Here is a 24,433-nt window from a genome sequence, read left to right as displayed (position 1 = left end):
GCCAACAAGCTATCCTCCTCGACAGTGACTGCCACCTCAATGACGGCTGCATCAGTACTTTTGTCAGTATCAAGCCGAGCAGTCACCAACAATAACTCCACTTTTACAGCATCCCATACCAAGAAGCCCCTTCCATACAGCCTAGCCACCCATGACGGTCGCATCTGTAGTGATAGGTAGTCCCTCTCCACATTTACCCAGGGTCTTATTAAGGCTTCACAGACTGAAATTACCATCCTTTACTTGTACTGAAACAAACTTATTTCCCCCAATCACCCATCACCTGCCAGAGTCCCACCATCCAGCGACAAGGAGCATCCCTATCATGCCACAGTAGCACCTAGGACTGGAGTAACTGAATCTTATTCTCTGCCAGTCATGTGATCTACACACTAAGCTGCAGTCACTGTGCTGCATTCTGTGTGGGCATGACAATCAACAAACTGTCTGCCCCTGTGAATGGCCACAGACAAATTGTGGTAAGAGACAGCAGGACCTCCAAGCTGCTGAGCATGCCACCCAGCACAACGTTCTTCACTTCAGTGACTGCTTCACAGCCTGTGCCATTTGGATCCTTCCTACCATGTTTTCTGAATTGTGTAGGTTGGAACTCTTTCTGCAATGCACCCAGCGTTTCCGTAACACCTCTGACCTCAACTTCCATTAGACACTCTCCTTCACCAACCTATCCCCCTTGCTGCTCCCACTCCAGCACTGCACAGCTTTCTGTTCCATAAATGCACCCACACTCTTTTTCTCCCCTCCTCTACTTCCTCCATTTCACTCTTCCCCCTCCCTGCTCCATCTAACCTCCCAACTGTACGTAATTGCCTTATCCTGTCCCCACTACATGCCTGCATGCTCCCACAATCAGCATGTTACTGTTCCACATTCCTACTCTGCTATCTGTCCCCCTCACCACTCCAACCTCCTCCTTAACCCCACTATCCATCATCCCATATGGAGCAGGGACTGCTGTGTCTATGCTATGTGAGTATAGCTTCCGTATTCAAGCAGCTCATCATTTGGCCTTAAGAGGCTGATTGAATTCTGTTCCAGACCTCTCTACCTCAGTAAAAGTCTGAGGAGGTACCAGTAATCAAACTCTGCCCCAAAGGCAGCAACACTAACTATTTGGCTGTTGAAGAAGAATTATAATATAGCCTAATTAGTTATCTTGTATATAAATTGTCTGATTATTTACATGCTAGGATTGAGGACTCCTGGTAGCTGTATGACAGGCATCATTGCTGAATATAGGCAGGTCTCTAGTCTTAATGGCATGTAGATAACAGCTGTACATTAAATATCAGTGTGACGATGTAGGCATCACTAAAACATACACAGCTGCTATTTTATGATGATTATAGCATTTAGTGAAAATATAGGCGCTATCATATTCTGTGACAAATTTGACCCAAGGAGATGTATAACTGTGAATACTTTTCTGTATATTTTTTAAAAAACTAATTGGTACCTTTAAAAAAAACTGTATGTATGTATTGTATTGCATTGATTGTGTTTTGGTACCTCTCTTTGTATTTTTTGATGCTGTCTACTACAACGCTAAGTTGTTTAACGACAATAAAATTTGATTTGATTTGATATATAATTTTTTAAAAATGCCAGTTTTTCTCAAAATAGCATCTTTTCTATGGGTTTTATTATGTTAAATTTGAATAAGCACCAACAGTTTTATGAGCTTAATGAGAGTTAATTAGTAATGTAATTTCTAACAGCCACTTCACTTTGCTTACATATATCCCGACTTATCCCACAACCCAGTAGTTTTCTCTTTCATGAAGAAGAATATGAATAAATAAATGAATCAGCATACTGACCAGGTGACAAGATCCCATCATATTGACACAACAAAGATAGATAAATAAGTTTGCACTTGCTTCACAGCAAACATCTTATGGAGATTTCAGGATAAAACTATTTAACAAAAGTAAGGTAGAATTTTCAAAATTTTTAGGTGTGGCCATTGATGAGAGGTTAAACTGGAAGCAACACATTGATGGCCTGCTGAAACGTCTGAGTTCAGCTACGTATGCTATTAGGGTTATTGCAAATTTTGGTGACAAGAATCTCAGTAAATTAGCTTACTATGCCTACTTTCATTCACTGCTTTCGTATGGCATCATATTCTGGGGTAATTCATCATTGGGTAGAAAAGTATTCATTGCTCAAAAACATGTAATCAGAATAATTGCTGGAGCCCACCCACAGTCATCCTGAAGACATCTCACAGTATATATATTCACTAATGAAATTTGTTGTTAATAATCCTACCCAGTTCAAAAGTAATAGCAGTGTGCATAGCTATAACACCAGGAGAAAGGATGATCTTCACTATGCAGGGTTAAATCTGACTTTGGCACAGAAAGGGGTAAATTATGCTGCCACAAAAGTCTTTGGTCACCTACCAAACAGCATCAAAAGCCTGACAGAGAGTCAACCAACATTTAAAAATAAATTAAAAGAATTTCTAGACGACAACTCATTCTACTCACTGGCTGAATTTTTAGATATAAATTAAGGGAGGAGAAAAAAAACTAGCTTAAACATTAGTGTCATGCAATATTTTGTGTAATACAATATCTTGTACATACATCTTTTATTAACCTGACACGTTCCACATCATTACGAAGTGTCATATTCATGATCTATGGAACAAGTATTAATCTAATCTAATCTATAGTCATGAAGACAAGTGACATGCTCCACATATTGAAATGGCTTAGAAAAACCATTTATGGACTTCACCAAACTGGTCAGCAGTGGTATGCCAAATTGAATGCAAATCAACTGGATTACAACCAACAAATTTGCATCTCTGTAGATGGTGTAGGAAAATGTTCAATCTCCCTACTCATTTATGTAGATGAGATTAGAATCACTTCAGCAGACCAAGAAAGAATGAAACAAATTAAGGAGTTACTGCCAGATTTGATTAACAGCCATACTTTTATTCACAGGCAACCATCTGACCATCTGAGTGAGTCACTAGACATCTCAAAGGAACCATAGACAAGAAACTGATCTACATCACGGATAAGGAAGGAATCTTTTGTTTCAAAGATGCCGATGTGGAAAGTTGTCTGTATTGTCGAAACACATCTCAACAATTAGCAATGATTCATTGTAAGCTTCTGTATGAGTGAGGATGCTATTTACCAAGTTTTGTCTCACACCTCATCATTGTGAACTCATATCTGGTACAGCAATGAAACATGCAAGTGAATGGATGAATAGTGCAAAGAAGAATGTAGTACTGAGAGCAGATTTTACCTTTCCATCTGTCATATCTTTTGGGCGTGTGGCAGTACCAAAAAAAGGCAATGACATGCAGAGCCAGCTTCAGGCATCATGATGAGGAAAGTCAAAGCCTGCAATGGCTGTACATCTTTGGTGTTTAACACTTACAAGTGCAGGATACATGGTAACTCTCATCTGGCCCATGTCAGGGAAATGTGCCTGGCCAGCAGGAGAACAGCCATGCACACATTTCTCAGTGTACTCTGCCACAGTTATCTCCCCACCCAATCTTATGACTGGATCTGAAGTGATCAATGCTGGGCGCAGCAACATTTGTTGTGGCCTACAGGGATTGTGGTAGTAATCACATTCATCTTCTCGATGCCAGTTCGTTTGACTGCTAACTGTGTCAGTGAGGGCCCACTTACCCTGGCATCATCTACAGCTGTTCTCTCTTCTTCTAATTCAAAGGCTATGTATAAGTCCTCAAACTGCCTGAAATGCAAGACAGTGGCATGATGATGTTCAATTAATAATGGTAACATAACTGGTAAACCACATATTTTTGTAAACCACATTCAGAAAAAAAGCACAAAAAATGAATGCGAATTGCAAGCTCTTTATTGCCTCTATAAAAATAACACATCACACAATACAGTCGCTGATATATACATGGCATTCCATCAAACCTTCCAATCCACTCAGTCAATGATAAAGTCATAATCTGCCACCAAAAAAGGATTACTAGTACTATTTCTGTTGTTTCATGGTAACACTTTTGTAATGGAATTCAAACATTGTACTGCTGTACAAAGTGCCACAGCCCATCTCATTAAATACCGATCGCAGATTGCCTTCCTGCTTCAAGTATAAGCACATTAATGTCCAACCACTCACACACGTTTGACAAAAGCCAGTGGTATTCACATATGAATCACTTTCTTCTGTTTCAAAAAATATTTTGGATTGGAGGATAAGTTGTAGTGTTTTCCATCTTTTTAAGAAATGCAATATATACACGTAACAGAGACTTCAGTCATGAATAATATATTCTTCACTATTTACGGCAGTCTACCAATGCTGGGATAACTTTCCAGTTCTGTGACACTAGAACTCACGTAGTTTTGAGGCAAAGAATTCAGAGAGACATTTTGAGAGTGAATTTTCATCAGGAAAGGAAGTTCCGTGAAGGCTGTTCGATAGAGAATGGGAAAAGTAAAAATCCGAGGATGCAAGATCAACTCCTGTATTGTGTTTTTTTGCCAGTCTATCAAAATGCTGCTGGGTATTATTGGGAAGTAGCATCACTTCATGTAGTCTTCCTGGTTGTTCCTGGATTGCATCTACAAGATGTCTCAGTTGTTGGCATAGATGTTGTTGGTTACATCTTGGGAAAACAATTCATGGTACATCACACCGTCATTCTTCCACCAGATGCGCATAACATTATCTGTTGTGGATGTGCGGAGGGCTTTGTATGGGGAGTTGCTGCTTTGTTTAGGGTCAACCATTCCTTTCTTTTCCGTATGTTAACATAAATGCACCATTTCTTGTCACGAGTAATGATACAAGATAGAACTAGTTGGTGTTGTTCACGAGCCAGTTGATGACAGGCAAGCAGATATCCACACATTGCCACCTGCTGATTTTTGTGGTTTTGGCTTAGAGCATGCTGCATCCATACACACAAGTTTTGAACCTTCCCCATTGCATGCAACGTAGCACAACGGTGGAATGATCACAGTTTAACACATTTGCCAGTTCTGGTGTACACTGATATGGATCGTTGTGGATTAATGTGTTTACATGATCATCATCAAACCCCAAAGATCTCCTTGCATGTGGAGAGCCAATAATGTCAAAATGATCCTCCTTAAAAGTAGAAAACCATTTTCTTGCAGTATTCTGTCCAGTGGCATTATCCCTATACATGGTGCAAATGTTTCTGGCTTTGCTGCTGTAATCCATCTGTTGTATCAAATAGCAGAATATGAGAAATGTTCTGAACCCTCTACTTGACACTCCATTTTCTAGTGTCCACTGCTTCGCTCGATATCTGTAAATCACAAAATGTAAACTCAAATAGCAACAGAGAACTAAAAAAAAAAAAAAATCAATAAATAAACTCAAACAATTAAATTGTCAAAATACGTATTAGACATTTGCCAACTCACATTTGTGTCCAGTAAATACATTTCTTGTACACATATGTAGGGTTCTCCTTTCTTAGAAGTGGATCCAGAAGTATCTTTCTCACACTAGTGTAGCACCTGCACCTTAATCACTAACTAAAGAAGTCACAGATGCAGTGGATATTATGACTGCCTATCTACAGCTAATAGCTACATCTGCAGCCATACTGTGGTAACTACTGTGAAGTGTGTGCCAGAGGATAATTCCTGTTTTCACAGAATAGTTTATGTTCATATTCAGGTTTTTGTACTGCAAGTTTTTCACAATTTCCATGAAACTCTTCCTTCAGTCAGAAAAGCCTGTGGTTCTCTTTGTATACCCCAGCAATGAAATGATGCTTGCCACCTGCTTTTCCTACAGCAGTCTATTATCCCCATAAATTGTTTTGTGACAGTTTTAAGTTTAAGACAAACTGTCAATCTTGGCACCACTTGGAAATCTTGTCAAGGTCTGACTAGATATTTATGCAACTTATTTTCAGATTTTACTTCATTCTAGGTGGCTGCTTCACCTGCAAAACATTTCATGTTACTATTAATATTATTTGCTAGGTCATTAATACACCCACCCACACACATTCACACTCACACACTCTTTAGGCTTGCTTGTTCTGATGGTACTTCTACATCTGTCAACAATTCTTCAACCAAGATTACCTGCTGCTTCCTCCCTACCAAGAAATTCTCAGTCTAGTCACAAATTTTGTAGTTTGAAACTGTTGTCCATGGGCCTGTACTGAATGTAGGGTCCCCTGCTTATGACTATTGTATTGTACAACTTACATAGAATGCAGATAAAACCTCATTCATATGGATTTTCTGGCAGTTTTTAATAACACTGTATTAGTGTTATGATATTTCTTGACTTGTAGCTACCCCTACAGGTTCTGTTTCATACTCACTTCTACAAATTTGAATGCTTCATCTTAAAAATTAATTATGCAGAGGCCATTCCCTTTTTCTGTCCTGAGCCCAAGATTTTTATATCCACACACAAATAAGTCCTTTAGGCAAAATAAAAATGCATTTTTTCCCACAAGTAATCATTGAAAGCATTCTCACCATTAAAATTCATTAGAATGAGAAAATGAGGTTGCTGCTTTTATTGAGACTGATTAATTTCTTTTTTAAGAACTAAAAGTTCAATCAAACAGAGATTGGGCAACCCATCATTGTCTATGTGCTACATGTTATGGCATCATCCTATCATATACAGTGTGGTCAGAAACAGTCTGTAAAGATTTCAAGGGTGTTGCAGGGTAGGCTGTGCTAAGAAATAATTTTTAAGGAAAAAATTCAGTACATTGACCCATTTACCATTTAATTAGCATTGAAGTTAGCTAACTGGACCATCGTGCATGCAGATTCGAATGGCCTGCCAGATACAATTTGTATCAATTGTTCTCATAGTGTAGATAATGGTGCACAAGACTGCTCAGCATCTGGTGTGGGTTCGGTCCTTAGTACAGTCCCATGTCCGGTTTTTTAATTGTTGTCTTGTTCAGTTTTTAGGAAACCAAATGAAGAACACATTTGGTGACACCGACTCTGGAAGGCCATTTGAATTTGCTGGTGTAGTGGCCTGATTGGCTAACTTCAAAGCTAATTAACTCAGAAATGGCACAACATATCAAATTTTTTCCTAAGCCATTATAGCTTAGCACAACTTACCCTGCAACACTCTTGCAAGATTTTGAGACTGTTTATGACCACCCTGTTTATTTTTATGAGCCCCTTTAGCATGTAGTTTATGCATTTACAAAGACTCAAGTTTAATTATTATTAATACTTATGATGCTTATATTTTGATTATGAAATTTGTGTCAAAATCTTCTGAGCTTTCATAATGTGCTGGGGCAAATATTGGGTGGCACTCCAGCTGTAAATTACTTAAATAAAATGTCATAATTGTCGATTGTATTTAAAGAAGTTAAATGAAAATTTCCCCAAACAGGGCTCAATCAGAAGTGCAGGTTCTAGCTGCTGATTCAGTTTCCAATTATCCCTCAGAACTGTGAACTGCATGTACTTATGAATCTGGGTCGAGGTAACTGAAATCAGAAGTCATTGAAATAACGATCTCACCTTGAAGCTTAGTTTGGAGAAAATACAATAACGCTATTCCTTCATTTAGTGCTATTGTGAATAATAATACTATGATCCATGAGAGATTACTTTTTTATCTGCATCATATGATAGCTATCAGTTGAGAGAGCTTTCTTTTCTTTTCATCCCATGAGTCCCAGTATAAGAGAATGGATACAGATCTTGGAATTCCAGACTCACTCTCTACTATCGGGCAGTGGACGTGAACTGTTGTTGTCTTTGTCACACATTGTGTGCATGCTCGGCAAAGTATAAGAAGATATACTATACCCCATCGAAAAGGAGGTGGGTGCCCGCACTAGACTGCTCTTGCCCACCACAAGCAACTGGCAGATTGTGATTTTCAACAAAGACTGTAGTTGGAAAAGTAAGAATTGTTGGAAGAAAAAGAAAGATTACTTATTTGGTGGATGCAGATGTATTATACAGTTCACTTGATATAACAGGTATGTTTGCATGAACTAAGAGCCAACAATTCTATATCATAACTGTTCCTTTGAGTGACTGGGGTTGTATATAATAATAATAATAATGCATTATCATTATGAAGAATCATTCAATAAAAAACTCTTGAGTGCTTAAAACAATGCATGACTGTAGTTAATCCAGATATTCAGTTCAATGAACTTAAGCTAACATTTCAAAATATTCACAAGATCTACAAAAATAACTGAAGGAATGATCTGAACAGGATGGATCCTTGAAGAGACTGAAATTCACCATACTCTTGTAGTTTACTAATAATAGTACAGACTCTATTTCTTTGCTTTCTCAAAGATAATGCAAAGGAAAACAACAGTTGCTCATCATCAGAACTGTTATTCATGTTTGCTGCACAGCAGGTGGAGTACTTTCGAGTGACATTCAACGTGTGGATTGCAGTGACTGGCTTGCATTCTGGTCGGTCACAGCTGACTGCAGTAGGCAACAGTGTATTCAGCTTGCTGTCTGTTTGATTTAGACTCAAAGTAGCATAATCTCATATGTCCCCAAATATTTGACTTATGTCGCATTCATTCTGACCTTTAAATTTACAAATTTTAATGGTAGTACCTGTCACTATTTGTTTAAGAATGGAAATTATTATTGTCTCTGGCCTCAGATATTGTTGAAACAATGTGGTAATTTGTGTCAAATCAAACAAATTTGACTGTTTATTCAAATGTGTGGTTCCTACATATGGTGGAAACACTAATTTGTCTTAAAGTTGTGCCTTAGTTTAGATTCTGGTTTTTTGTGTGCCATATAAATACTTGTGTCCATGAGACAGCCAAAAGCATTAACTTGAAAAATACAGAACACAACATAAAATAATTTGCTAGTTACTAAAACTAGAACAGAGAAAAGAAGATTGAAAGAAAATTACACTTAAGTCAAGAAATTAGTACTTCATTTCTGTGAAACATAGGAGGAGGAAATAAAGTTTTAGCCAAAGATACCAGTAGTCCCATTGACACTCAGTAGCTCGGTACAGGCTTTTGTTGAAGTTTCGAGAACATACCTTCACTGAGGAGTCAAGCAACATATTGCTCCCTCCTACATATATCTCGCAAAAGAGACCATGAGGATAAAATCAGAGAGATTAGAGCCCACACAGATGCATACCGACAGTCTTTCTTTCCACACACAATACGAGACTGGAATAGAAGGGAGAACCGATAGAGGTACTCAAGGTACCCTCCGACACGCACCATCAGGTGGCTTGCGCAGTATGGATGTAGATGTAGGTGTTATTCCCATATTACTAATTACTCTTATTCTGTCATTTGTATTTTACATTCAAATATAGTTGTTTCATTGTTTCAGTAATGATTTTTGCAATCTAATTGCTGCTTAAATATGATATGCCAACTATAGTAGCTATTAATGTAACTTGTGTGTTGTTTCTGTAGGATTATGAACTGATTGTATTGTTAACAACATATTTCTGTTCTCTGGTAAAAGAAAATGCATATTTTTATCAGTCATATTCTTAAATAACTGTCTTTACAGTTGGCATTATAAAAATTATCATCAAATTGAAATAATCATATGTATTTATTTAGGTTCTCATTTTTGTTGATTATCATAAGATTTTTCATATACAAATCTAGATTTTTGTTATTGCTTTCATTCTAAGAATTTTTAAGCAAAGCTGTTCTTTTCTTGTTTTCATTGGTTTTATTTTGTTATTTACATAGAGTAATTAGTATTTGTTTTGTGTGAAAGTAAATTAGTTAACTATACAGTGTCAATTATTGTCCACAATTGCAGAGAGAATGGCTTTGGTGCGAAAAATAGAAGAATATACCCAGAACAAAACGGAGATTGAAAATATTTTGTACAGCAAATTTTTGTGTGTTTTAAATTCCAAAAAAGAGAGAATTTCAAGCCTAGAACAAGAGTTATCAGGTATGTATCTTTTCCTTACATTTAAAAATGGGAAGCCTGGGATGGAATAACAACAGTATTATGGAAAGGATAGACTGCTATTCATCACATAGAGATGGTGTTGGGTCACTACAGAAAAAAATGAAAAAGACTGCTGAAATAATTAAGCCTTTGGGCACAGTCTTTGTTTCGAAGAAGGGACAATTTCCCCTGGTAGATGAAGTGTCTCTCCATAAACAGGGTCTAGCGGTGATTTCAGTCTGGCTTGTGTACTGCTCATAGGCTGAGAAGTATGAGGGGTAAGGCTGTGGTCCAATTTGTATCATACCACATTAATGCTGCTTTCAAGGAGTGGTGCCAGTGCTCCACCATCCCATTGTTGGCTAGGTGGTAGCTTGTGGTCAGATAGTGTGTTGCACACATAATTTGCCTATCTTCATGAAAAGCTCAGATTCAATCTGGCGTCCTCTATCAGTCTTTATATGTAGCAGACAAATAAATTGTGTGACCTTTTGCACCATAAACGCTGCTGCCAATGTCTCAGCAGTGGTATTTTCGACTGGGATTGCTTCAGGCCAATACCTGAATCTATCGTTAATTGTTAATAGGTGTTGCTGTTCTTCTGATGGTGGCAGTGGCCTACAATGTCCAGGTAAATATGGGCAAATCTCTCAGTGACCTCCAGAAAGTTGCCAGTGGGCACATGCATGTGCCGTGTAATCTTTCTCTGTTGGCATACTACGCAACAGCAGGCCCACTGCTGATAAACATAGTCCACAGCTCATGGTCGTGCGGTAGCGTTCTCGCTTCCCACGCCCAGGTTCCTGGGTTCAATTCCCGGTGGGTTCAGGGATTTTCTCTGCCTAGTGATGACTGGGTGTTGTTTAAGTAGTTCTAAGTTCTAGGGGACTGATGACCATAGATGTTAAGTTCTATACTGCTCAGATCCATTTGAATCATTTTTTGACAAACATAATGGGAGACAAGTTTCACCAACTCTGTGATGCCTGGGTGGCAGAGATCATGTAGGCCATGGAAAATCAACCTGTGTAGTCCTGCTGGCACATATGGGTGGTTTCTTTCTGTATAAGTGTCACAATAAAGGGGTGTTCTTCAGGTACGTTGGCAAGTTTGAGCTGTAGGCCAGTCTGCATATCATGCAGAAAGTTACGAATTACCTGATCAGTCTGTTGTGCATTGCATAGGCGTGAATGATTGACGGTCTCCCTGATGGTGCTAAACAGAGGCAAGCAGTCAGCCACCATTCCCCTATGGTTCGGGGGTTTAGAATAGGCCCAGGGTATTCCTGCCTGTCGCAAGAGGTGAATGAAAGGAGTCTCACACTTTTTGGCTGTATAAGTGCAGGTCCCATTTTATGATTTGTCCGGCCACTTTCCAAATTCTACAGAAGAGCAGGCCATATGGGGAACGGCGTCTTATATGGTGCATGAGTTACCACAGTGCCCTTAGATTTGATCTCCTGAACCTCTTGTCATGAATTTGCATCTCCACCTGCAATTCAACTATTTGGGTGAGGACACTTTTTCAGGGTATGTCATCTTCTTCCGTTGTCTCCTGTCCTCCTTCACCCCCAGGACAGTATTGAATTTCTCTGTGCCCAATATCCAGCATGGTAGCCAGTCCATTGTGGTGAGTCTGTCATGTACTCATTTGGTGGTAGCCCCCTGACAACACATGGATCGCACTGCTGATTCCTGAGCTGTAAACTCCTCATGTATGCCAAGGAGTAGATGCCTGTCTTCCTGGGGCATCAGGAATCCTGACAATGGCCATCATACTAGGTGGCCTTTGTTGTGGCTGGGTGGCATATGTGGGGAGAGCCTCTGATCAGAGTGGGTGGCATCAGGGCAGATGATCCACAATGAAGCGGACTAAGTCTTCTCTTGTTGGTGAGCGTATGGTGCCAGCAGTTTCTGAGAAGGACAAGATCGAGTTCAATGCTGATGGATATGACCCTAAATCGTTTCCCTCCCTTGCTACATCATGGGAGGAATGTAGGGCTACAGAAATAAGAGAGCCATATTCACCTCGGTATTTAGACTGTAGCAGAATGGACGGGGACTCCTTTCCACCTATGAAGCCTCAATTTTTTTGTTGTACATCTTGAGAATAAGTTTGGGGAAGTGACAGCACTGTCCACGATGAGAAGTGGTGCCCAATTCCGGGTGTTACTATGTGACCGGCTGGGTGATATTCCTGTTTCTGTCACTCCCTATAAAAGCCTCAACATGATCAATGGGATTATTTTCTATTGTGGCCTACTCTTGCAGTCTGATGACAAGCACTGCACCAGTCTAGAAAGGCAGGGTGTTCATTTCATCCAGCGCATTTACAGGGGACCCAAAGACAACAGGGCTGCTACCGGGGCCTTCATCGTGGCCTTTGAGGGTGATTCATTGCCTGAAAAGGTCAAGGTGATGGTTTACCACTGTGATGTTAAACCATACATTCCTCCCCCAATGCGGTGCTGTAAGTGCTGGAAATTCGAAACATGTCTTCCCACTGCACTTCCAACGCCACATGTCGCGACTGTGGATGTCCACTGCACCCAGATACTCCCTGTGTGCCTTCTCCCATTTGTACCAACTGTGGAGAGCAGCACTCCATCTGCTCGTGCTCGCCAGACTGCACAGTACTCCGTAAGGAGTGGAAAATTGTGGAGTACAAGACCCTGGACCGGTTGACTTACCAAGAGGCGAAATGTAAATTGGAACGATGAAACCCTGTTTGGTTGACATCCACATACACTGCAGCTACATTACCATCATCTTCCCAAGTGCCAGTGGTTCATCACTCTGTGCCACGAACAGTGGGCCCTCCAGGCCTCCTGAATACATCTGTCGCCATTGTGGTAGGGGGAAAATCTCCTTCCGAAGTACCTTCTTTGGGCGCAACCATTTCAAAGGTTTTTCATTCAGTGCGAGCCATTTGGTGATGAACTCCCAACCTAGTTTCCATGGTGCAGCCTCCTCTCCCCCTCCACTCCCTTTTCCCCTTGTCCCCTTCCTGCTACGTCACCAGCACGGTAGCCAGTCCCTGTGGTGGGGCTGTTAAGTACCCACTTGTCTGAGCCCCCTGACAACACAGGGATCACACTGCTAGTACCTGAGCTGTTAATGCCTCGTGTGTGCCAAGGAGTCGTTGCTCATCACTTTGGGGCATCAGAACTCCCAGCAATGGCCACTGTGCCAGATGGCCTTTGTTGTGGCTGGGTGGCACTCACGGGGTGAGCCCCTGGTCAGATGGGTGGTACTATGGCAGACGCCTTGCACATGAAGTCACAAAAGTGTCAACATCCTGGCCATTCTGTGGCCATATCTAAGAGTGATAGAAGACATGACACTCCTTCTAATCTTTCGGCCTTCCCCATACTGGCCACCACCTGGGAGGAGGGTCAAGCTGGGACAGATGGCGAAAGTTTTGCCACGACCAGGCCGTTGTTTTTTGTGGAGAGATTGAAGATAAGTATGGCGAAGTGGAATACATGAGTAAAATGAGATCAGGTTCTTTGCTCATAAAGAGATCTGCTGCCCAGTCTGAAGCCCAGTGTGCTTGTGACCATCTTGGTGACATCCTAGTCTCTGTTGCACCCACCAATCTTTGAACTCAGTTCAGGGCATCATTTTCCACTGGGATCTTCTTCTCCAAACTGACAAGGAACTCCGTGCAAACCTTGAGTGGCGAGGAGTTCGATGTACAACAAGGCCCTATAAACAATCGCACCGATACTGGTGCCTTTATCCTGGCCTTCAAAGGGGATACCCTCCCAGAGAAGGTCAAGATGATGGTGTATCGGTGTGATGTAACACCTTACATTCCACCTTCGATGAGATGCTTTAAATGCTTATGGTTTGGACACGTCTTCCCGCTGCACCCATGATCCCCTCTGCGGTGACTGTGCGTGGCCCCTCCATGCCTGTGCTCCACCACCAGTGTGTGTAAATTGTAAAGTGCAGCACTCTCCATGCTCGCCAGCATGCCCGGTGTATGTGAAAGAACGATGGATTCAAGAGTACAAGACCTTAGATCGACTTACCTACACCGAGGCTTGATGACCGACTACATCCCGCACCTATAACTTCTACTTTTGCTTCAGTTATGTCCATTCCTCATCCCACTTCCTCCTCATCCCAGCCCTGTCCCGTTCACACCACACCTTCCTCATCACCCTCCCTCTCCCACTCCCCTTCCCCCTCCCACTCCCCATCAATACCCATACCCACCCCTTCGGGTGCTGCTCCCTCTCTCCCACCGGAGAAGTGCTCCCCTTCTTTGGCAGCAACTGGTGCTTCAGCTCCCTCCCGGGACTCCTCTTCCTGGCACCCCCCTGAAAGGCGATCTGTAGCTCCACATTGGCCGCGTGATCTGCAGCTAGTGGGTGCCCAGATTGCCAGGTGTAATTCCGTGCCCGACCTCGCTGCAGCCTGCCCTTCTCTTCCTTCACAAGAGAAGAAGCAGAAACACAAGAACAAGGGCAACCCATTCGCTTCCCATTTGGATTCCAGCTTGAGAATCCTCCAGTGGATGGAATTGTAATGGATATTTGCATCACCTCCTGGAGTTGCAGCCCCTTCTTTCCTCCTCCTCTGCTGCTTGCATTGCTCTCCAGGAGACCCATATTGTCAATTCTTACTCACCCACCCTTCATGGATTCCACACTTTCTGTCGGAACTGAATTGGCCCCTTGCAGGCTTCTGGTGGTGTTTGCACCTTGGTCCGCAAGGATATTGTTAGTAAATGGGTTCCCCTCCATACCACTCTGGAGGCAAGTGCTGTCAAGGTCACTCCAACCACAATCTGTAATCTCTACCTCCCACCTGATAGGCTGCCCACTTCCCTTGCCCTAGCCACACTCCTTCAACAACTCCCTTGTCCTTTCCTGTTTCTACGGGACTTTAATGCCCACAACCCTCTTTGGGGTAGTCACACGACTACTGCCCTTGGCAGGACAGTTGAAGCTCTTCTGGCAAGGCTTGACCTCTGTTCGGTGCTCCCACACACTTTAGTGTAGCACACGGCACTTTCTCTGCCACTGACCTCTCCATCTGCAGTCCCAGCCTTCTTCCCTCAATTCGGTGGGATGTCCACAATGACTTATGTGACAGCGATCATTACCCAATTGTTTTGACCTTTCTTCAGTGTATCTCGTTCCATCACCCTCCCAGGTGGGCCTTCTCTAAAACTGATTGGGGTGCCTACACAGACGTTGACTGCCGCCATTCTTTCCGCAGCTGTTTCACCCATCCCTTCTTCCTCATGTTACCCCCATCGGAAGATGGTCCCTTGGTGGACTTTGGAAATTGCTGCGGCCATAAAAGACCATCGCTGTGCTTTTCAATACTTCAGGCGTCATCTTTCTACTGCTCTCCTTCTGGTCTTTAAACGATTCTACGCCCAGGCCCATTACCTAATCAACTTTCAGAAATAGATTTGCTGGGAACAATACATGGCTACCATAGGACTGTACACCCTCTCTTCATAAGTCTGGGCGACACTCAGGTGAATTTTTGCACACGGTCCTCCCACCAGCGTTGCAGGAATTTCTGTGTGTGGTGTTTTTCTTATCCATCCGGACTTTGTTGCAGAGCATTTCATTCAACACTGCCCAAGCCTCTGAATCGACTCAGTATCCGCCAACGTTCCTCATCCTGAAAGAGTGCTTGGAACGACTGCCTTTGTCTTTCGTTTCTTGCTGCTTGGAGCATTATAATGCCCCATTTAGTGAATGGGAAGTCGCCAGTGCTCTCGCCCCTTGTCCTGACACAGCTCCTGGACCGGATCGGATATGTAACCAAATGCTCCAACACTTACCGGTGGCTGGCCACCGTCATCTACTGACTCTTTTCAACCATCTGTGGTGTGAGGGGGTATTTCCTACCCAGTGGCAGGAAAGCATTGTTATTCCAATGTTGAAGCCTGGGAAGCCACATCGTCAGTTGGATAGCTACTGTACAGTTAGCCTTACCAACACCCCCTGCAAATTCCTTGAACGCATGGTGAGTCGGCGACTGTTTTGGATCCTTGAATCCTGCGACCTTTTGTCATCGAGTCAAAGTGGTTTCCACTGTGGCTCCTCTACGGTAGATAACTTGGTCCACCTGGAGTCTGCTATCCTGTCGGCTTTTGCCCATCGGCAACACCTCATTGCAGTCTTCTTTGACCTGCATAAAGCCTACGGCACCACTTGGTGCAACCACACCCTCACCACCCTTCATGAATGGGGCCTTTGTGGCACTCTGCCCGTTTTTATCCGTAACTTTCTTTCTTGTTGCTCTTTCTGGGTCCAAGTTGGCTCCTCCTACAGCACTTCCCATTGGCAAGAAAATGGGGTTCATCAGGGTTCCGTGCTAAGCATCCCTCTCCTTCTCGTAGCCATTAATGGACTGGTGGCAGCTGCTGGGCCGACAGTGTTCCCCCCTCTTTGTATGCTGACGATTTCTGTATCTACGTCGCTTCCTCCATCATGGGCACTGCAGAACACTGTCTACAGGGGGCAATCTACCAGACACAATCTTGGGGCCTCTCCCATGGTTTTCAGTTTTCGGTGGCCAAGTCGTGTGTCATGCATTTCTGCCATCATCAAATAGTCCATCTCCATCTGGACCTGTCCCTCGATGGCCAATCCCTCGAGGTGGTGGACACCCATCGCTTCTTGGGTCTGGTCTTCGATGCGTGCTTGACATGGCTCCCTCATCTTCGCCAGCTGAAGAGGATGTGCTGGTTACATCTCGATGTTCTTCGATGTCTGTGCAATACCACCTGGGGTGCAGACCACTTTATTCTACTGCAATTGTACAAAGCTCTGATCCAGTCTCATTTAGACTACAGGAGTCCTGTCTATGGTTCTCACCTTCGACATTGCAGATACTAGACCCCATCCTCAATTGTGGGGTATGACTTGCGACTGGTACCTTCCAGACTAGCCCCAGGATTAGCCTTCTCGCAGAGGTAGGGATTCCACCGCTGCGAGTTTTGCGTGAACAGCAGCTGATATCTTACACACTCTGCATTCACTGCACCCCAAAGCACCCTAATTATGGTCTCCTCTATCCAGGCACAGAGATCACCCTCCCATGACAGCGGCCACAGTGTGGGCTTACCACGGCTGCCCGCATTCAGTCACTCTTTACTGAGCTCCAGCACTTCCTTTTACTGCCTCTTTTCTCCACTTACACATGTACCTCTCCATAGTGCGTCTCTCGGCCACAGCTCTGTCTTGATCTCTCCAAGGATTCTGTTCCTCCGGAGGCCCTTCACCACCAATTCTACTGTCTCCTGAGTTCATTCCAGGGTTCAGAAGAGATTTATACTGATGGCTCCATGGTTTCTGGTCACGCTGGTTATGCTTACACCTGTGCGAGATACAAGGAACTTCATTCCTTGCCAGATGGCTGTAATGTTTTTACTGCAATTGGTAGTCATCTTGTGTGCACTGAACCATGTCCACTTCTGCTCATGACTGTCCTTCACTACCTGTAGTGACTCCCTGAGCAGTTTGCAAGCTATCAGCCAGTGCTTCCCTTGCCACCCGTTGGCCATAGCTATCCAGGACTCCCTTTCTCTCTTTGATCAATGTAGATGCTCAGTGGTTTTCGTTTGGATCCCAGGCCATCTTGGGATCCCTGGTAATGAACTTGCGAATCGACTGGCTAAATTGGCTACTAACTGGCCATCTCTTGCTTTTGGCATTCCGGAAATAGACCTTCACTCTACATTATGTCGTCAGGTTTTGGGACTTTGGAACGTCGAAGGGCACACTCTTCCTTCACCAAACAAGCTCAGGGCGATAAAGGATTCTACAACTATGTGGTGGTCCTCCTTACGGGCCTCTCATAAGGCCTCTGTTATCCTTTGCTGGCTTCGTATCAGCCATACTTGGGTGACTCATGGTTATCTCCTCCGCCGTGAGGACCCCCCCCCCCCCCCCCCCCTGTCATTGTGAATCGATGTTGAGACTGTAGTTCACCTCTTACTGGACTGTCCCAACTTAACCGCCCTGTGATGGACTCTTAGCTTTCCTGACTCGCTACCCCTGGCGTTAGCTGACAATGCCTGAGTGGTTGATCTCATTTTATGGACCTTACCATTCCTTTCCTTATGGGATCCATTTTATATTGAGTGTCTATCTTGTCTACCTGTGCTTCTTCCTTCATGCTCCTGTCATATGTCACTTTCTTTCCCTACTCACTGCTTGTGCCTCTGCTTGTGCCTTCTTCCTTCTGTCTCTGTCAATCATTCGTAATTTTATGGCTATTGTAGTTCCCTCTTATAGTGTGAGGTTTTATCGGTTTTAGTTATTTCAAGATCGGAGGGACTGATGACCGCGTAGTTTGGTCCCTTCTGCAATCCAACCATCCAAAAACCTACCAATTCTACACCTGCAGATGAGGTGGAAATCTCAGTGTTTCCTGAGGCCCTGGATCTCACTGATACCTCATCCACAATAAGAATGGATACAAATACTCAATCAGTGGCAGCAGGTGACCCTGAGGCGTAAACTGCCTCCTGCTTCATGCCTTGCCAGCCTCACGATAATGTCATCCTCCAGTGGAATTGCTGCAGTTTTTTCCACCACCTGGCTGAGCTACGTCAACTGTTAAGCTTTACACTTGCTTTCTGCATTGCCCTCCAGGAAACCTGATTCCTGCCAATGTGGACCCCTGCCCTTCGCAGCTATAGGGGATATAATAAGAACCGTAGTGACTATAATCGAGTGTTGGGTGGAGTGGAGTTTGTGTCTATTTCCTGAACTCAGTATGCAGTGAAACTGTGCCCCTTCAGACCCCTCTCGAAGCTGTGACTGCTGGCCGGTGTGGCCATGCAGTTCTAGGCGCTTCAGTCTGGAACCGCGTGACCGCTTCGGTCACAGGTTCAAATCCTCCCTCGGGCATGGATGTGTGTGATTTCCTTAGGTTAGGTTTAAGTAGTTCTAAGTTCTAGGGGACTGATGACCTCAGAAGTTGTGTCCCATAGTGCTCAGAGCCATTTGAACCATTTGAAGCTGTGACTGTCGGGGTAAGGACGACACAGGAAATAACTGTCTGCAATGTATATCTTCCTCCAGATGTGTACAGTACCCCCGAATGCATTGGCTGCACTGATTCATCCACTTCCTAAACCTTTCTTACTTTTGGGAGATTTTAATGTGGGGTGGCACTGTGCTTACTGGCCGAGGCAGAGATGTTGAGACTTTCCTGTCTCAAGTTGACCTCTGCCTCTTAAATACAGGGGCCTCCATACATTTCAGTGTGGCTCATGGCATTTACTCGACCACTGATTTATCCCTCTGCAGCCCAGGACTTCTCCCATCTGTCCACTGGAGAGCCCACGATGGCTTGTATGGTAGTGACCACTTTCCCATCTTCCTGTCACTCCCCCAGCACCATTCCCCCAGGCATCTACCAAGATGGGCTTTAAACAAGACAGATTGGGAAGCTGTCACCTCTGCTGTCACCATTGAATTTCCCCCACCTGCTATCATTGATGCGGTAGTTGAGCAGGCCACTAGAACACTCGTTTGTGCGGCAGAAAACATGATCCCTTGTTCTTCAGGATGCCCCCGGCAAAAGTCAGTACCTTGGTGGTTGCCAGAAATCGCTGAAGCCATTAATAAGTGTTTGCAAGCTCTACAGCAACGTAAGCAGCATCCAGCCCTAGAGCACCTAATAACTTTTAAACCGCTCTGTGTCCGCATTTGCCAGTTTATAAAAAGGTGGAAACAGGTGTGTTGGGAGAGGTACGTCTCGACCATTGAGTGCCATACATCAACTTCCCAAGTATGGACACAGATCAGAAGTGTTTGTGGGTACCAGACCACGACAGGTGTTACTGGCATTAACATCAGTGGCATATTTTCTACCAATGCAAACGCAATTGCCAAGCACTTGGCTGAGCACTATGCTCAAACCTCCATGTCAGAGAATTATACCCCAGCATTTCGTACCCTCAAATGGTGGATGGAAAGGAAAGCCCTCTCGCTCACTGAATGTCTCAGTGAACCCTATAATGCTCCGTGCATCCTTGCACATGGCCCTGATACAGCTCCTGGGCCAGATCGGATCCACAGTCAGATGATCAAACATCTCTCATCCAAGTACAAGTGACATCTCCTCATCATCTTCAACCGGATCTGATGCGATGGCATCTTTCCATTGCAATGCCAGGAGAGCACCATCATTCCAGTGTTCAAACTCAGTAAAAACCCGCTTGATGAGGATAGCTGTCGGCCCATCAGCTTCAGCAATGTTCTTTGTAAGCTTTTAGAACGTATGGTAAGTCGGTGGTTGTGTTAGGTCCTGGAGTCACGTGGCCTACTGGCTCCACGCCAGGGCAGTTTCTGCCAGGGTCACTCTACCATCGATAATCTAGTTTCCCTCGAGTCTGTCACTTGAACAGCCTTTTCCAGATGCCAACACCTAGTTGCTGTCTTTTTTGATTTACGAAAAACTTACGACATGACCTGGCGACATCATATCCTTGCCACATTATACGAGTGGGGTCTCTGGGGCCTACTCCCGATTTTTATCCAAAATTTCCTATTGCTCCATACCTTCCATGTCCAAGTTGGTGCCTTCCATAGTTCCCCCCATAACCAGGAGAATGGGGTCCTTCAGGGCTCTGTATTGAGTGTATCTCTATTTTTAGTGGCCATTAATGGTCTAGCAGCAGCAGCAGCAGCAGCAGATGTCAGACCATCGGTCTCACCCTCTCTGTATGCAGATGACTTCGGCATTTTGTATTGCTCCTTCAGTATTGGTGTTGCTGAGCGGCGCCTACAGGGAGCCATCCACAAGGTGTAGTCATGGGCTCTAGGCCACGGCTTCTAGTTTTCAGACGCAAAGTCGTGTGTGATGCACTTCTGTCAGTGTCATACCGTTCATCCGGAACCAGAACTTTACCTTAATGATGATCCACTCACTGTAGTGGAGACATATCTATTCTTAGGACTTGTTTTCGACGCCCGGTCGACATAGCTTTCTCATCTTCGTCAGCTTAAGTGGAAATGCTGGCAGCACCTCCATGCCCTCCGCTGCCTGAGCAACACCAACAGGGGTGCAGATCGCCGTACACTGCTGCAGCTCTACAGAGCCCTTGTTCAATCCCGCCTTGACTATGGGAGTCTGGTTTATGGCTCAGTGGTGCCCTCAACATTGCGTTTACTCCACCCAGTGCACCACTGTGGCGTTCAAATAGCTATGGGAGCTTTTAGGACGAGTCTGGTGACCAGCGTCCTGGGGCTGGAGTCCCTCAATTGCATGTCTGGTGTGCACAACTGCTCGCCAGTTTCATTGCACACGTTCATACACTCCTGGAAAGTGAAATAAGAACACCATGAATTCATTGTCCCAGGAAGGGGAAACTTTATTGACACATTCCTGGGGTCAGATACATCACATGATCACACTGACAGAAACACAGGCACATAGACACAGGCAACAGAGCATGCACGATGTTGGCACTAGTACAGTGTATATCCACCTTTCGCAGCAATGCAGGCTGCTATTCTCCCATGGAGACGATCGTACAGATGCTGGATGTAGTCCTGTGGAATGGCTTGCCATGCCATTTCCACCTGGCGCCTCAGTTGGACCAGCGTTCGTGCTGGACGTGCAGACCGCGTGAGACGACGCTTCATCCAGTCCCAAACATGCTCAATGGGGGACAGATCCGGAGATCTTGCTGGCCAGGGTAGTTGACTTACACCTTCTAGAGCACGTTGGGTGGCACGGGATACATGCGGACGTGCATTGTCCTGTTGGAACAGCAAGTTCCCTTGCCGGTCTAGGAATGGTAGAACGATGGGTTCGATGACGGTTTGGATGTACCGTGCACTATTCAGTGTCCCCTCGACGATCACCAGAGGTGTACGGCCAGTGTAGGAGATCGCTCCCCACACCATGATGCCGGGTGTTGGCCCTGTGTGCCTCGGTCGTATGCAGTCCTGATTGTGGCGCTCACCTGCACGGCGCCAAACACGCATACGACCATCATTGGCACCAAGGCAGAAGCGACTCTCATCTCTGAAGACGACACGTCTCCATTCGTCCCTCCATTCACGCCTGTCGCGACACCACTGGAGGCGGGCTGCACGATGTTGGGGCATGAGCGGAAGACGGCCTAACGGTGTGCGGGACCGTAGCCCAGCTTCATGGAGACGGTTGCAAATGGTCCTTGCCGATACCCCAGGAGCAACAGTGTCCCTAATTTGCTGGGAAGTGGCGGTGCGGTCCCCTACGGCATTGCGTAGGATCCTACGGTCTTGGCGTGCATCCGTGCGTCGCTGTGGTCTGGTCCCAGGTCGACGGGCACGTGCACCTTCCGCCGACCACTGGCGACAACATCGATGTACTGTGGAGACCTCACGCCCCACGTGTTGAGCAATTCGGCGGAACGTCCATCCAGCCTCCTGCATGCCCACTATACGCCCTCGCTCAAAGTCCGTCAACTGCACATACGGTTCACGTCCACGCTGTCGCGGCATGCTACCAGTGTTAAAGACTGCGATGGAGCTCCATATGCCATGGCAAACTGGCTGACACTGACGGCGGCGGTGCACAAATGCTGTGCAACTAGCGCCATTCGACGGCCAACACCGCGGTTCCTGGTGTGTCCGCTGTGCCGTGCGTGTGATCATTGCTTGTACAGCCCTCTCGCAGTGTCCGGAGCAAGTATGGTGGGTCTGACACACCGGTGTCAATGTGTTCTTTTTTCCATTTCCAGGAGTGTAGTTGTCCTGCGCTTCTGAATTACCATCTCCTTTTCATGCCTTTACCACCCATACTCGAGGTCCATTTGCGTTTATCTCTATGGTATACACCTAGGCCGCAGCTTCGGCTGGACCTTTCCCATCACCCTAAGTACTCAGTTAACACCGCAGCTCTCTGCTGTCATTTCCTCTTGGTGCATGACAGGTACTGGGACCGTGAAGTGGTTTACACTGATGGCTCAATGGCTGATGGTCATGCTGACTTCACGTATGTTCATGGAGGACATATTAAACAGCACTCCTCGCCAGATAGCTGCCCTGTTCACCGCAGAACTGGCAGCCATTTCTCATACTCTTGAGTGCATCCGCTCATGCCCTGGAGAATCGTTTCTTCTGTTTACTGACTCCTTGAGCAGCCTACAAGCTGTCGACCAGTGTTACCCCTGCCATCCTTCGGTAGTGACCATCCAGGAGTCCATCTTTGCCCTGGAATGGTCCAGTCATTCCATGGTGTGGACCCCATGCCACATCGGGATCCCAGGAAGTGAACTTGGCAACAGGCTACATGGAAACCGCTTCTGGAGATCGGCATCCCTGTAACTGACTTGCGATTATTATCATGCCGCAAGGTTTTTCAGCTTTGGGAGATCGAATGCCATAATCTCGGTACACACAACAAACTGTGTGCCCTTAAGCAGACTACGAATGTGTGGAAGATCTCCATGCGGGCCTCTCGCAGGGACTCTGTGGTTCTCTGCTGGCTGTACATTGGCCATATGTGACTAACACATTGCTACCTCCTCCGTCACGTGGAACCACCTCAGTGTCACTGTGGCTCACATATGACTGTCATCCACATCTTGCGGGACTGCCCACTTTTAGGCGTTCTACGACAGACTTTTAACCTTCCCAACACCCTGCCTTTAGTGTTGGGCAACAATGCCTCAACAGCAGATTTAGTTTTACATTTTATTCGTGAGGGTTTTTTTTTATCATAACATCTAAGGATGGGCATTTAGCCTTCTCTCTGAATTCGTCACCCTCTCACCATTTTAATTCTGTCGCCACTTTCTTTGCTTTTGTTTGTCATGGTGGTCGTCTTTTCCCTACATGTGTTCATCTCGCCTTCATTTTTTTGGGGTGGACATTTTAATGTGTTGCAGAGTGGCTGGCTCATCCCCTTTTATTATTGTGATGAGCCAGCACAGACCATATGCTCTTTTGTTTTAATACCTTCTTCTACTTTTCCTTGTGGTGTACGTTTTCCCCGTTTTTTGTTTGTTCCATTCATTTTCTTTTTAGGTGTGGTGTTGGGTGGTTTTGTACCTTGAGTCTTGCTTGCATCAGGAAAAAGGGACTGATGACCCTGTAGTTTGGTCCCTTTACAACCCAAACCAACCAACCAATCAGCCACCACATTATTGAGACCCAACATGTGTTGCATGTCAGCTTCGTATTCCAGTTGGCTAAATTGCCTTGGCAAACAGTTGTCATTGTTTTGCCGGAAGGCATATGTGAGTGGCTTGTGGTCGGTATGTGTGGTAAAGGTTCTTGCTTCCAGTTAGTTGTGTGTGGAAGTACTTTACTGCTACATATATGGCTAAAAACATGCAATCGTATGCACTCTGTCTTTGCTGTGCTAGCGTCAGTTTACACAAAAAGAAGGCAAGAGGTTGGAACACATCGCTGAAGTGCCACTCTCATTGCTGTTTAACTGGCGTGTACAGCTAATGCCATGGCCACAAATGTGCTAGAGTGTACGAGGAGTGCAACGTCG

General features: G+C 44.8%; 1 protein-coding gene and 1 long non-coding RNA gene across 5 annotated transcripts in view; one reads left to right on the top strand and one right to left on the bottom strand.

Annotated features, from left to right (window-relative positions):
- LOC126337512 (uncharacterized) overlaps window positions 1-24,433 on the top strand; it is a 31,392-nt gene that overhangs the window by 3,772 nt on the left and 3,187 nt on the right. For all 3 annotated transcript variants that reach the window (XM_050001476.1, XM_050001475.1, XM_050001477.1), the window contains one exon: window positions 9,813-9,950. In XM_050001476.1, the coding sequence (XP_049857433.1) occupies window positions 9,813-9,950 (138 nt within the window). The remainder of the gene's footprint in view (window positions 1-9,812; window positions 9,951-24,433) is intronic.
- Window positions 3,666-24,433, bottom strand: part of LOC126337691 (uncharacterized) — a 33,598-nt gene continuing 12,830 nt past the window's right edge. For both annotated transcript variants that reach the window (XR_007565098.1, XR_007565097.1), the window contains exons 2-3: window positions 5,436-5,965; window positions 3,666-5,317 (exon numbers count right to left, since the gene is read on the bottom strand). This is a non-coding gene — a long non-coding RNA (uncharacterized LOC126337691). The remainder of the gene's footprint in view (window positions 5,318-5,435; window positions 5,966-24,433) is intronic.

The sequence above is a fragment of the Schistocerca gregaria genome, chromosome 1 (assembly GCF_023897955.1).
Source record: "Schistocerca gregaria isolate iqSchGreg1 chromosome 1, iqSchGreg1.2, whole genome shotgun sequence".
NCBI lineage: Eukaryota > Metazoa > Arthropoda > Insecta > Orthoptera > Acrididae > Schistocerca > Schistocerca gregaria.
Note: the sequence above shows the minus strand (reverse complement) of the source record. Positions and strands in the feature narration are given on the sequence as shown.